Below are 15,496 nucleotides of genomic sequence, written 5' to 3' on the forward strand. Positions count from 1 at the left end.
ACACACACACACACACACACACACACACACACACACACACAGGCTGCAGCAGAGCAGAGGAGTCCTGTTCATGTATTCTATGCTGTAGGAGGTTGGGAGTTGGTTTATGCATGACAGCTGAGTCCATCTGCCCTTCACATTAATCACACTATGAGCTCAGTCAAACTGGGATTGGGCATTTTCTGAAGCTAAATCAACATGCAACTTCTTGCTCAGTCTGTGTGTTTATATGTGTGTATTTACATGCACAGTATATGTCTGTGTGAGCGTTTGTGTTGGTGGATGGTGGGTGTGCAGATATGCATTGCACATGTGTTTCAGAGTGAGGGCTCTGCGTCAGCACTGACTGCACTGTTTGAACAGAGGTGCAGGAATTTTTCACCAAACATTTGACACACACATACACACACATGTGGACACACACGCACAGTCCGTACACGGGCTTCATATGTAGGGTAGCTGTGGAATTGTTGAACACCTCCTCAATACTCTTTGAATGACCTGACTATTACTGTTTTGTGCTTATTATTTGGGCTACCATAATTGCTCCCTCTGTGTGTGTGTGTGTGTGTGTGTGTGTGTGTGTGTGTGTGTGTGTGTGTGTGTGTGTGTGTGTGTGTGTGTGTGTGTGTGTGTGTGTGTGTGTGTGTGTGTGTGTGTCCAGATGGCCTCTCTGTCCTGGCATGACTTCATCCACATGCTGAACCTACACAGACACACATCTCACATCACATATCCCAGAGTCATTGCTGCCTACACACCAGCTCCAGAAGTCACATTACAGCAGATACAACATTAAGTGTGTGTACTCATGTTGATGCAGACATGAAATTAAAATCTGTCATCAAGCTGAGATGGAGATGATCACACATATCTATTATCTATCTACACTTATCTACATTTTGTACATATACACTCATTCTGAATTGGATGCCTGCAGCACATTCCAAAAAGTTGAGATAAGGGCATGTTTACCACTGTGTTACATCACCTTTGCTTGTAACTACACTCAGCAAGCATTTGGGAACTGAAGGTATGAATTGTTTTGAAAGTGAAATTCTTTTCCATTTTTGCTTGATATATGACTGCGGTTGCTCAGCAGTCCAGGATCTCTGCTGTCGTAGTTTGTGCTACATATTGTGCCACACATTTTCAGTGGGAGACAGGTCTGGACTGCAGGCAGGCTGGTCTAGCAGCTGCACTCTTCACTATGAAACCACGCTGTTGTAACACTTGTAGAATGTGGCTTGGCATTGTCTTGCTGGAATAAGCAGGGGTGTCCCTGAAAAAGATGTCTTCTTGATGCAAGCAAGCTTTAATGGTGCCCTCACAGGTGTGGAAGTTAGCCCTGGCGTGGACACTAACACAGCACCATATCATTACAGATGCTGGCAGTTGAACCTTGTGCTGGTAACACTCTGGATGATCTCTTTCTCTTTAGAAACAATTTTTAAAATGTGGACTCATCAGACCACAGAACACTTTCCCAGTTTGTATCCGTTGATCTGAGGTGAGTTCAGGGTCCAGAGGAGTTGGCAGCATAGTAGAGTCGTAACATTTGCAGATGCTGTGATGAACTGTGCCACCGACAACGTCTTCCTGAGGTCATGTAGCCACATCCTTTATACAGTTATGTTGGTTTTAATGCAGCGCTGCCTGACGGGTTGAAGTCACGCCATTCAGTGTTGGTTTCCAACCTTTCTCCTTACATGCAGAGAATCCTCTGGACTCTCTGAATCTTGTGATGATATTATGAATTGTAGGTGGTGAAATTCCTAATTTCCTCGTATTTGTTTGTTGAGAAGCGTTCTTCAACTGTTGAACCTCTCTCCATCCTTGCTTATGAACGACTGAGCCTTTCCAGGATGCCCCTTTCATACCCAATCATGATATGTTCATGAATCATGAATGTTCCAAACAGGTGTTTTTGGAGCATTCCACAACTTTCCCAGTCTTTAGTTGCTCCTGTCCCAACCTGTTTGAAACGTGTTGCTGACATCAATTTGAGCATATGTTTACAAAAATCAATGAAGTTCACAAGGTAAAACATTAACTATACTGTCCCCGTACAGTTTTTAATTGAGTTAGGTTGGCAAGTTGTCACATTCTGTTTTATCTATGTGCAACACAGCATCCCTACCTTTGTAGAATTGGGGTAATAATAGCAATGACACCTACAAAGAATGATCACTTGAATCTTCAGCTCACTGGATGACCACGTAAGTCGTCTGGAATGCTACTGCAAAGCTTTTGACCAGTTCCTAAAAGACATCATGTGGCACTGTGATGTCCTCACACCGGGTCCCCATTAAATTCAATCCCATTCAAGATCCTTGCAGCCACTCTGACTTTGCCTGCTCAGGGAGCTTCTGCAGTCCTGTGTACCAGCAGGTCTGCGAGGTCCTCTGATCAGGGTTTGTTGGTCGGACCTTGCCTCAGGCTTCACACTAAAGGAAAGTCATTCCACTTTGGACTGAGGATCTGTGGACACTCTGGACACCTTTAAAGAGCAGGTCTGAACTGACCTGCGGAGACATGCTTGGCTTAGTTGTATTCAATTTAATTTTGACTCCTTTCATGTCTGTACTCTGTGTCTGTTGCTTTTGTCTTTTAATTAAAGCCTTTTGGGCATTTTGCTTTACAAATAAACTTACTGTGCGAATTAACAGATGTTTGCGCTCTACAGGGAAATCAAGCAGCATCTTAAAAACTTTTCAGTGTTGTCATAAACTAAGAATTATGTGAAATCTAAATTCAGCTAAGTCATTGAGTCAAGTATGAGTCTAAATTCAAAGTATTATCAGCAAAATGTTCTTGAAATATCAAGACTAAAAATGTGCATTGTGCAGAATGGCCTCTATTTTATATATCACATGATTTGATCATTTTTATTATTGATGCATTGTGTAAGCAGCTTTTGAATGTATCTGGTGATGGTAGAGCTCATTTTAACTTCTTCATGAATATTGGATGATTTAATTGAGAACAAAGCATCATTATTCTAGAAACTGATTTCATCATTTGTGTGTAGTCTTAGTAACTAAAGCTGTCAAAAAAATGTAGCAAAATATTGAATATTTCCCTCTGGAATGTAGTGAAGTATAAAGTGGCATGAAATACTGAAGTAAAGTGTATGTGGACTTTGCACTTTGTTACTTTCCATCAGTGGACATGCATCATTAATGGTGTGCCTTCTGTCAGCTGCAGCTCTGCGGAGAACACGTAATGATTGAGAGAACTGGTAATATATCTTTTGTGAAGAGCAAAAGCTTACGCATACAAATTTAGACACGTTAGCTTTCCCAAGTCGGCTCTGGGATTTATAATGTGACAGTGTTATGTGCTGAGCTTCAAGGAAGTCAGTAGAACAATGAGCACTTGAGCTTTGAATTATTCAGGCTGAAATCAAATCACAGCAGGAGAGCAGACACATTTCACAGGATCTTGAAGTTCACTACCTGAGGATTTCTCTCAAAAGTGAATTTGTTATGGTTTGTTACATGAGCAGTGAGTGTGACATGAGCACTGATCAGTGCTTCCATCCTGACACCCAGTGCTGACTCTGAGTACTGCATTATTTCTGAAATGGACTCTCAGCATAATTTAGAAACATTACTTTTATTTCATTGATTGACACAGTTGATTTGAGCTTTTCTCTGCAGAAAAGGTCTTATACCACCCCCCTCTCTCTTTAACCCACCTCTGTTTGGTTCCACAACATGACATCACAAATAAAATAAAATAACTGCAGAAAGTTCAGGTTGAAAACTCGGATGAGAATATGTACCAACTCTAAAGACACTTTGGATGCCAAACAAATATGCTTACAGTGATTCAGGCAGACTGTCAGTTCACAAGTACTCAAGTAATGATTTCAGTGAGGCCTGCAGTGGAACAGCAGTCCCTTGGTATTCTTCAGGCATGGCTGACTTTTTTAACATAATCCCATCGTCCACCATAACCAAGTCATTAAAAGACAAATAATGTTTTACCAATTCAACCTTTGACTTCTTTTTCATTCAGCCACCCACAGAAGACCTTGTAGAAAATAGTAGAAAAAGAGCCAGCACACAGTCCCAGGAGCTGTCTGATCACAGCTCGTCCTTGCCGTTCTGAGAGTCTGACACTGACGTGGAGTCAGCTTTAGCTTTTTTGGAGTCCTTCTTGGTGGCAGCTTTTACTGTCTTTTTTGCAGCTGGTTTTGCATCCTTTTTGTCGACCTGTTTTCCATCTTTTTTAGCCACAGGTTTGACTTTGTTTGTCGTCTTGGCCTTTGCTTGGTCTCCAGCTTTGGCCTTTGCTTTAGGAGCAGCTTTGGCTTTAGTGGCTGTTGTTGTTTTGCTGGCTGGTTTCACCTTTGCTTTGTCCTTAGGCGAGTCAGCCGGTCGGTCGGCCTGCGTGTCTGCCGGCTTCTGTTCTGCTGCTTTATCGTCTTGTTTACTGTCTGCTTTCACCTGCTCAGTCTGTGCAGGAGGCTCTGATGTTGTTGGTTGGGTCTCAGAGGTGTCAGTCACCTCTTTTTTGATGAACTCTTCATTCACAGGGGTAGAGAACATCTTCAGCATATCCTGAGCTTGGATTCGCTCCTATAGGACAGAAAAAGCAGAACGCTAAATGTGCCAATTAAGAAGAAGAATGTCAAGACCAGAGGAAGATAAAAACTCAAATCATACCGGATTTTCAGAAAAGCACATATGCAGAACTAACAATGGCAGGTTTCCTTCAAATTTCTGTTGGTAGCCAAAACACAATTCATTATCTCCACCTGCCTTTACTTTACATTTACTCTTTAAGGTCTTTGCAGTGCCCCACTGTGTCACATATTAGATTTTTAATGTAGACAGCTGCAGTTATATTTTTTTGGTGAGCAGAGGATAATCAGATTTTTTGGCAGATCAAGGGGAAGTCTTTATTTTCAGCCCAGATTTATAATTAATTTAAGCCTTCTCTGACAAGAATTGTTGTTTTAAAAAAAAAAAAGGAATCAAACGATTTCTTTAGTGCGACAGAAAGTTATCTGCAATAAATTTGGCATTACTACTGTCACTTCTAATGTGTGAAAATTGTTTCATTATGATATGAAGGATTCAATTAGGGTACGCCTTATTAAATTCTATTTGTTTATCAATGATGAAAAGAATGATGTGAAGTCAATACGGTCACATTACTTTCACTTCCTTTCACTCTCCAGTGAGATTCCATGTTTGAATGAATCTGAAAGGTTTGTCCACACCTTTTCCTCGTGAGCAGGATCCAGGGTGAACCACAGCGCCACAGCACACCTCTGACCTTTGGTGACAGCTCTGACGCCGTGGGGGTTTTCCTTCCCCGCTCCGAACCCGACCACACGGCCACACTGTGGGCGCACCTCAGCCTGGAGAAGTGCGATAACATACAACATGTAACATTTAACAGCAAGGCTTGGCTTTTGTTTTTCTCTAGATGTACCACACATGTTGAAAAGAGACTACAGAAAGAAAAGCAGAGTTACCGTGACTGTTTTAGCATCCAGCTTAGTGAAGATGAAGTCTCCTCCTTCAAAGTCATTGTTCAGATAAAGGATGGCGCTGCGGGGGGACACATTAGGATGTTATGTGGGCGCTCGTCATCAGGGTCGTCTGGTTGACGGATAGACTCTTTAGTGTGTGTGTGTGTGTGTGTGTGTGTGTGTGTGTGTGTGTGTGTGTGTGTGTGTGTGTGTGCGCGTGCTCACCTGTAGTCTCTGTGTGTGTATGCAGGAGGCTCCTTTATACACTCGTTCATCTCAGAGACCAGCAGGCAGTTGTCCACATGAACAGGATGACTCAAGTCCTCCCGGTCCTCCTGCTTCTCTGAATAAACAGCAGTGCACAGACAAGTTCCAACACTTCAGGCTGTGAATGCACAACTCAGATCACCTGGCAGGAGCACTGCATCCAGATCCATGGTAACTGACATGGTTGACTGCTTAAAGCTGCACTACTCTGTATTAACTATGGATTACAAATTACTTAAACTAATTACTGGGTGTTGTGACAAACCCACAGAGAATTATCATCCAGCGCTTCAGTTCCTTTCAGCTTGGCACACCTATTTAAGCAGCTGTGTTCAGGCTCTGAGCTCTGATAAACCCAGTGCACACTACCCGCCAAGCACGAACAGCAAACACAGTTAGCTACACTAACTGGTGAGCATAGCTACATTTAGCAGCTGAAGAGCTAGATATTGATCTCATGAGCTGGTGGAGACCAAAACCGACCTAAAACAACAGTATCTGATACTGCCATGTATTACACTAATAAAAACATTGCTAATGCTTATGCTCAGTATGTGCAAGGTGAGTAAAAAGGAAACTGGTGATAATATGTCAATGTTGTTGTGCTGCCTTCTAGTGGCCAAAAAGCCAATTACAGCAACTTTAACAACTTTAACTGGAAAGGGTCAAACTTCTGTAATCATCACCAAGTCCATCATTTTGACCAGTTTTTTCACAACCAACTAATCTTCACAAAGAGGAGGAGGCTGTATCAGGCAGCATGAGCAGCTGTTGGGCTCCAAAGCTGGTCTGTCTTTGTTTCAGTCAAAATACACGCTGATAAACACATCTTTTATGAGGTCATGTAAAAGAGAAAACAATAAAAAAGAAAGCGTAATTGTCACATGAACCGTGCGCGTCATGTGACGTGGTTTGCAGTGAGGCAAAAACAGTCGACATGTCCTCTCTGGGCCAATGTGTCACACCTGCTTTACTGTCTTAGCTCTTTCCATACACATGTGCTGGCTTGGCTTATCACAGTATGACTTGGTGTATCAGCCCAGTGCTGCAGGGATTAGCATCTCCATTACAACAGGGCAACCTGCTTGAAGTTTGCCGTCGACTGATGAGGCGCTCATTTTGACTCGATAACGTGTGAAAGCAGAGCCCTCTTTAGCGCTGTTCCATGCTGTACTGTGCACCAGTTGTTGGAGGTCAGCTACTTATCGTCACTGATTTTCAGGCTGTTCAGTGCTTGCCATTCTTTTTTCTCTTTACATTCTTGACATGCAGTTGATAGTGATGAAGCATCTGCTATGTCTACCAATAGCAGCTGAGGCTATTAGAACACGTTACTGTGTCATCCCTGAATGATGACGAAGCCCATCTGACATTGCTAAAACCTGCTTGGAGGCAGTCAGGTGTGCTTTGACCCGACTCCGGCGATGCTCCATCGCAGGTGTGACTCTTTCACAACTTATTGTATTTAAACTGGTGGTGGAAACAGAGATCAATGTGGGCACAGTTCAGCACAGCCAAACGTGCCAATGGAAAAGCATACATGTTACAATGCTGTGACCTCTACGAGCCTCCACAGCAAAGGTCACTGAGGTTCATGGAGGTTGTAATATTTGGATCTATTTGCCAGACAATACCGTGATTTCTCTAAAACAAAGCTGAACAATGAATAACTGGTAAAGTAAATCATCCAGGAGGCTCATATCATGCTGTGCTGAGTAAAATTGAGATTATTACTTAGAGAAAATGTTTGCACTCTGTTGTGAACTGGTTATGCACAGTGTATACTTCTTCTTTTTTTAATTTATTTTAATTTGCTTGGGGACATGGGATTCATTGGCAGAGGGAAATTTTGGTGTTCATGTTGTTTTTTGCTGTTTACATATAAATTATTTTAAAGAACTCAAAATAAGGAAGAAAATCTTTCAATTTGACTTAAGAGAAACTACTTCCTGAATTGGAGGCTTCAGCCTTTTTCATACTCTCTAAGACTGAACTTATTCTGTTGATGGACCTAAAAGATGTGATCGATCATTTTGTGAGGGAACCCATAAAAAAGATGAGTCTCTTTCACAGACACAAGAGCAACAAATCGACCTTACCTGACTTACCGTCGATGGCAGAGCGACAGACCAGGTGGGAGTAGGAGAAGTAGAGCGGAGTGTCCAGGTGGAAGTATGACTCCAGTATCTTCCTCACCTTCTCGCTGAGGTTCAAGAACAGACTAGCACTCTTCAGTGGAACCTTCCCCTCCTGTCCCAGCTACAGCAGGAGGAAATATCAATATTAATAGCAGCTAGGATGAAACCAATGTAGGCCAAAGTCTTTAAATAGCACTGTTTTCAAGAAAAGTTCTGATTAATTAAAGTTAGTATGTAGAAAATCTGTCTGAGTGGCTGTTTTGTAATGAGAGCATCACAGTTTGGCCAAATACTTTACTGGTATACTCTGCAGGAATGGTGCTGACCTCAGCTGTGTGCTGTTATTGGCTGAGGGCTACACACCCACTGCCTAAAGCCTGCAGCCTGGAAACATCCTGACCACAGCACAATAAGAAGAAAATAAGAAAATACCAGCAGAGGGTGTCTGCAGATTCATACACTGCCACACACCTCCATATGAGCTGATTGAGGGGGATTACATTTGTTTGAGTCTACACATCCTGGCAAGCCTTTAAGTTGTGATTTATACTTTAGGGAGGGGGACTACAGACCTTCACAGCCTTCAGGACAGTGACTCCCTGGAACGTCTCACTGGTGGAGTGGGGGGAAGGCCCCCTGTAGCCATCACCTTTCAGAGCAGCTGCCTGGGAAATATGTACAACATCAACTCTGAGACATGATGGGCTGACACACACAATGAGAACACACAGACATGAGACACAGACAGGCATCAGGTGACACGAAAAGAAAATACATGAAAATAAATTACAAAATAAAGGCGCATTTAATACCTTCTCATTTCCAAATTGCACATTAAGGCCAACCTCTAAACACACCTATAGCACTGCTGACACTGTTTGTCATTTGAAACTTGCACTTGCATAAATGTCCATTGCATCCAACAAGCAGTCAACCCAACACTGACATATAATCACCCTATAACGTTGGTATGCCTAATGTATATTATCAGGCCCATTCTGTGGCACCACCAAAAGTTCCTGACAACTTCTGTTTTCACGGCAACAAAGTTATCTCAGTCAGCTGTGAGTGACTTCATTCTTTAGATAACTCACATTGGAGAGCTGCTGCAGCTCCCTGCACTCGTCAGCACTGATCACTCCATCCAGCAGCACCCGCTGTGTGCCATTCAGCTGCTGGGACGTCATGGTCACCTTGACGTCATCATGCAACAGAGTGACATCTAGAGGAGAAAGGTCACAGGATCGAGGAGAGTCAGACTTTGACTTTCTCAGGTAAATACTGTAGTTTTATGTTGGAGTTTTGTTTACATGGGGAAGAAATCATGAGGCTCTTTAGAACAACTGCACCACCATCTTATTAACATCTTTTTCAACTGTGATCCAGCTGAAATATTTACCATCCTGCGGTGATATGATCTTGGCCATATCTGAAGAATCTTTCTTCTTCTCCTCAACCAGAGTCTCAATCTCCTTCATTAGGTTTCCTATTTCCTCCGTGATCCTCGCTGCAGTCTCTCTGTTGGCTCTGAGACACACAGATGAGTGGATTGACAAAAGCTGTAACATCACTTTTAAAGTAGATTTATTCTTGCAATGCACAAATGTGTGTGAGGTGATGTCTTCAATCCTACTTCTGCTTGTCTCTCAGTTTCTTAGGCATGACATCTTCAGGCGTCCATGTGTCCTGAGGACCGAATGACAGCGAAGGCACAGGTCAGATATCACCCCGCATGAACCCACTGCATCAAATACACAAAATGTGCTGCACAGCCAATGATTTCTTCACTCACTGGATCCACGAAGGTGATTCCAAAGGCCTCATATCCGAAGTAGAGCAGCTCTTTTTCCAGTATGGACTGCTGAATGTACAGTTTCACCACCTGCAGGTCAAAAGTCAGTTAAACCTTGATGGCATCCGCTGAAAACCACAGTCTATAAAATAGCTACATCCATAAGATACCAAGCCATGAGATAACAGCTTCAGTTAAATGCTGAAGTACAGCAAACAGTGACTTCAAAGGGGCATCGAGTCATCTCTGGTTGTGAAAAGCCTCGACTGGTGAACAACACAAAGCGGTTCCCTTGTTTACAAGTGTTCCCCCTTGCCTTTCTGTCCAGAACAGGACAAAGATGAATAGGTGCTTGACTGTGTGGACTTTTTTCCCTGGCCTTTGTCTCCCAGGCTTCACACAGACTGTCCTACCCTCTGATTGGTTTAATTTTTGGTGCTGTACCCTGTCTAAGGAACACTAACTTGTAGTAAATGCATGCATCATTTCCCTCTGTAAGTATGCAAAGTACAAAGCATGTGTTACAAGTAACATTAACAATGACTTGATGAGCCAACGTACACAATACAGCAGGACCCTGAAACTGAAGCAGCTAAATGGAATTCAGCCATCATTCATTTTATCAGTTACACCTCTGCTTTTCCTACTGTGACATGTCAAAATGCTGACTGAAAAATACCTAAACTACTCCCTAGAGAGGGAATTAGACACAGTGTAAAAAATGAGGTTATATATGCAAAATGTATTTTCACGTTGGACTGGTGAATTAATAAGAAAGCAAGTGACTTTGCATTTCCAGTTCCAGTACACACACACACACACACACACACACACACACACACACACACACACACACACACACACACACACACACACACACACACACACACACACACACACACACACACACACACCCTCAGAGTGTTTTTATTCCAAAACTGAGCACAGGGTGGAAGGAGAGTTCAGTTGTGAAAGCCAGAAATCTCAGCAGCCATAGATATAATCACTTAGTCATTAGTATTGATCAACAACCCTATTAAGCCACTATAAATACTGGATAATACAGACATTTAGAGCCTGAGGCAGCAACAAACGTTTATGTGCTTTAGATTAGCATCAATGCTTTTTTAATGTCTCTTTTGTGCCTGTGAGTACATCTGAGTGCTAATGGAGGCTATTTTTCTCCAACCACATGTTGTGCAGGCTGATTTACTGCCGATAGTTCTGGATTAAGATAACACTGAGGTAAAAATAACTGCACTCAAAAGGTGCTTTGGATGAAAGCCTCCTCTAAATATAATGTGGGTTAGACCGACGGTACCTGTCTGGCTGATATGGTCTGTGCCTTGTCTTCACCCAGCACGGCAGAATAATAAGCCAGGTTCTGGTTCATCACCTCATCATCAGGGTGGAACAGCAGGAAGGTCTTAGCACACTCTATGGCCTGCTCGTACTTCTCACCTGGAGAGAGGGAGCAGAAGCAGGACAGTGAACAGCTGGTATGCACTTTACTTGGTTGTTAAAGAGCCACTCTGGTTTTACACATGAAGCTCAGTTTGCTCATTCATCAGGAGAACTACACGACTTTGTCAAGTCAAAAAAAATAAAACACCTCTCAGGTTGTTCTTGCAAGAGATGTGCTAGAGTTGCATTATGGGAAGTGTAGGAGGAAGTGTTTCTTAAAGCCTACCTAGGGTTTGATTGGCGATATATCCAGAGTAGCAAAACTTCGACACTAACAAACCCCTTATTGAACCTTTTATCCTGCGTTGGACTTACTTCTTAGTAAAGCAGGTAGCTGCCTGTCAGTTTCACCATTTTAAAACATCAACGGTGACAGATTAGATCAGCTGGAGCTGTTTCTGCCTTTTCAGTCAGCAAAAGGTGATGTCAGATCTTTGAGTTTAGTTATTTCAAACTTCAGTTACTTTAAGAGATTTGGATACAATAAAATGCTATCAAAGACGCTTGATCCATACATGGGTCTGCGCATCAATATATCTCTGTCTGCCTCTGTTGCTTCAGTTTTGATTACTCTTTTTAATATCTGTATCTAAGGCTGTATCTAAACATCACAGAATGTGATAATACAAACAGAACCAACACTAAAATGAGGATTATGACGGAACTCATCAAAATGTGGATGTGGTTTATAAAAATTTGGATTTTCCTGACCATTGTAAGTGTTTCTTCATGGCTCCTGGTGGCTGAACAGCCAGAAAGATTTTGTCCTCTGTAAATAAAGTGACTTCTTGTCATTGAGTGTGGCCATACTTTGTCATTATTAGTCAGTGTAATAAGGAAAAAGGTTCCATTTGTTCTCAGCGTGGTGGAAACTCTACAGGGAGGAACTTTCATTACATCTTGTTTTTCAGAAAAGGCCAAAATCTGCCTTCTAATATTCAGCTAATATACCTGACCATCTGCATGATCAGTGATGCTGTAAATCTCAGTAGATCTAGGGTGTAATTCCACTTCCATTACAGTCAAGGACATTGGTTAAAGTGCATGGACACTCCTCAGCACAGGCTGAAAAGAACAAGCTGTGAGACTCACTGTTGTAGTAGGAGAACTGCAGGTAGTTGAAATGCGAGGGGAGGAAGTCCTCCAAGGGCTTATCTCCGCTGGGAGTTGAGGCCAGCTCGACTGCGCAGTGCTGCTTACAGTTCAGTACCTGCATGTAGTGGTCTGACACACATAAACACATTCACACAAAGGGAAGTGGTCAACAAATCGTCAACTTTCACGCCAATGTTTTCTGCACAGAAACCCCGAGGACGCACCGCCTCACCTGTCATGGTCTGGAATAGGTCAGCACTGTACTCCATGTAGTTGTATCCGTCGTAGTTGTAGGATCCCTCGCACAGCGCTCTGCACTCCTTATCGGCAGTGAAGTACTCGTCTACGGCCACCTCGAAGTGGTCAGCCGCCAGGCCGAAAGAGTCATCGCTGTAGTACCTCTTCCCCAGCAGGAACTCGGCCTGAGGAGAGAGCGGGCAGCCAGTGAGGTGAAGAGGGGATGCTGGATGTTACTGGTGCTTTCACACAGAAAAGTGTCTTTTTCTCAGTAACAGTCACAATCAAGTTTGTCAGGCCAGCCAAGGGCATGCTTTTAAAACGTTTCCAGTTCAAATCCCTCTATCTGACATGTTATTGACTCCAGCAGCACTAATAACAAGGTTCTTGAAACAACTTTTCTTGTTGCCTTTAGAGACATTTGCATTTGCTTCCCAGCACAGTTCACACTTCTCATTCCAGCCATCATCCAGCATACCAAAGGATTTGTAAAGCTATTTCAAAACTTTCAAGTTGGCCAGTGGCAGCAACCACAGGCAAAAATGACAGACATGTGAGCAAAATAAGTAATCATTAGAGATGATCAGCCCCTCTGAAGACTGACCTTGAGACTAAGAGGACAAAAAGTCATCAGAGAAGGACTCTGCTCTCACCATATGTGTCCTGGCCTCCAAATCTTTGAAGTCCTCTTCCTGCACTCCTGCCATCATCCTGTAGTACTCCAGGTTCTGTCTCATCTCCATGTGATCCGGGTTGGCCAGGAAGAATGTGTTGGCAGCTGCCACTGCCTTGTCCAGCTTATTGATCTGAAAAAACACACAGGGTTGAGCTCAGCCTCTCTGGCTGAGGGTGTGTGAATCAATGAATCACCTGGAAAAAAACCAAAACGAGGAGCTGAAAGATGCTTCTTTTAACTGATGTTAAAGCTACATAGAGTAATCTGTAGGTTTTTATTGACCTCTAACTGTCACCTGCACCAGCTGTGACCACCTGTTTCCTCCTGGAATTCACAGCAACCCTCTCATTGCAGTGGCCTACAATTAAAACAAACTGAGGTGGCATTTACAGATCAGCGACCAGCAAACTGTCCTCGTGAACAGGAGGACTATTAAAGTTTTTAAAGTAAAGTATTTAAAGTCGGAAATCTGAGCAGCTTCATGGTTGAGTCATAGCTGATCAACAACTCTGTCACTTAAGGTAATATGTTGTTTTAATGATGTTGCTGCTTTAAAGTTCTGTCTGACAGTAATGGTATCTAACACAGCAATCCGATAAAAGAGTGGATATGAAAACTGTTCAGCGTTGTAAGAATGCACATCACACAGTTAGAACTCCAGTGAGCCAACCAAGCATCGTTGACCAGTTTGTCTTCGCACAGTTTGTCTTTATGAGGAGCATTTGAAAGCAGCAGTTGAGGCCTTTAAACAGCATGATCCCAAAAGTCGACGCGCTAACGTCAGACTGCACAGAGGCGGACTCCACCTTAAGACGTGGCATGGCAGCCCTGCTGTTGGGGGGTTGGGGCATTTACAGTTTCTACCTCCACATCAGCCCTAGGGTTAAGATTGAATGAGATTGCACATGAAATGGATTTCGGCTTTTCGCTCTGCTCGGGTTATGCAGGATCAGTATGAAGTAATTAGCCTCTGATCGCAGTCAGCAGCTTCACACTTGTAGCTTCGAGCCTACTTTACTTACTGTATACCTTAAAATACGCCACTTGTAAGTAATTATACGGGGTCCTCTTGGTGAACTCCAGCTGCACCTCTTCAGACACTTGATGCATAGTTGGTGTTCCCAGCTTCTCCGTTTCGCAGGAGTTCACGCAGTCGGCCCGTTTCAGGATTTTCTGGAAGAAGGCCAGGTCCTCCACAGATCCGGACCCCGGGATGGGAACGCCGAGAGCGGTCTGGTTGGCGCAGCTCAGCCGGCACTGAGCCTTCACAGTGCGGACCGTCGCTTTGTTCCGGAGCGCCTTCTCCATGTTCAGGATAACCGACAGCCAGTCCCCTTTGTAGTAGGCTTCCACCGCCGTGTCGAAGAGGAAATCATAGGGCTCCAGGACGAAGTGGCCGCCCTGATCACTGTCCGAGGAGCACAGCCGAACAAGGCAGAAAAACATGAGCGCATAGCGGGGCTCCATCATGCTGAGCGTTCGCCTCTGCAGCGGGGCAGCCGGTGAGAGGAGCTGCTGGAACTTTCTCCGACAGTTTGCTGTCTGGAGGTGTGGTTTGAACAGTGAGCCCCCCCGGTAACACCCCCTCTGCCCCCTCATCACCAACACATGGAGACATCATTACAGTGATGTCGTATAGAACTGCACGGCCTTTTAATGTGATGGAGGGAAAGTTAGGGTTGACTTTAGTGTAAAATACTGTATAATGATATCAGCCTACGGGTCAATCCCATAAAGTCACATTAACCACAGATCACATCCTCCTCATTGTTATCAACAATTATCATCACCTCCTCCAAGACCAGCAGGGATTGATACCCAGAGAAAATGTAAGAGCACATCACAATAATGAATTCCCATGTTATATACATATCAAATAAGCCCGATTTATTGGAAAAAGAAACAAGAAAGCATATCTTGTTATAATAAAGTTTTCAAGAATTTTGGTGCACAACTATAATCTTGACACTTCATTTTTCTCACGCAAAAAGGAAAAACATTTGTCAAGTCCTTTTCACAGCTGTTGACCATTCAGTGACGTCAGAATGTCAGTCTAATACTGAGCAAACTTCACTGGATCACAGAAGAGTCACCGTCAATTTCTCCTTGTTGGACATTGATGTATTGGATCTTATTTATTTAAAAGCGAATAAGAAAACTCATTGTCATAATAACATTAACGTTACAATAACATAATAGTAATGCAGCAAGAAAAGTTAGACAAATGTAAGTGTAGGAGGACAGACAGTAAATATGTCCTTCCAGCTGTGATACGGTCTCACTTTGACAGACAGGGCGAAATGTTTGATAGGTGGTTAAAAGTGGTTTTCTTGTTATGT

General features: G+C 43.2%; 1 protein-coding gene across 2 annotated transcripts; it reads right to left on the minus strand.

Moving 5' to 3' along the window:
- Positions 1–3,953: 3,953 nt before the first annotated feature.
- Positions 3,954–14,640, minus strand: p3h1 (prolyl 3-hydroxylase 1). 2 transcript variants are annotated; one of them, XM_070958932.1, is made up of 15 exons: positions 14,187–14,640; positions 13,135–13,287; positions 12,477–12,666; positions 12,242–12,373; positions 11,007–11,146; positions 9,686–9,775; positions 9,527–9,579; positions 9,293–9,420; positions 8,988–9,115; positions 8,466–8,558; positions 7,864–8,014; positions 5,714–5,831; positions 5,492–5,567; positions 5,234–5,374; positions 3,954–4,586 (listed from the first exon to the last, which is right to left on the minus strand). In XM_070958932.1, the coding sequence occupies exons 1-15, from the start codon at positions 14,625–14,627 to the stop codon at positions 4,092–4,094; spliced, it is 2,529 nt and encodes an 842-aa protein (XP_070815033.1). In that variant the 5' UTR covers positions 14,628–14,640; the 3' UTR covers positions 3,954–4,091. The 2 variants fall into 2 exon arrangements, with proteins under 2 accessions (XP_070815033.1, XP_070815032.1); XM_070958931.1 differs by having other exon boundaries at positions 7,855–8,014.
- Between the last annotated feature and the right edge of the window lie 856 nt (positions 14,641–15,496).

The sequence above is a fragment of the Chaetodon trifascialis genome, chromosome 3 (genome assembly GCF_039877785.1).
Source record: "Chaetodon trifascialis isolate fChaTrf1 chromosome 3, fChaTrf1.hap1, whole genome shotgun sequence".
Taxonomy (NCBI): Eukaryota; Metazoa; Chordata; class Actinopteri; order Chaetodontiformes; family Chaetodontidae; genus Chaetodon; species Chaetodon trifascialis.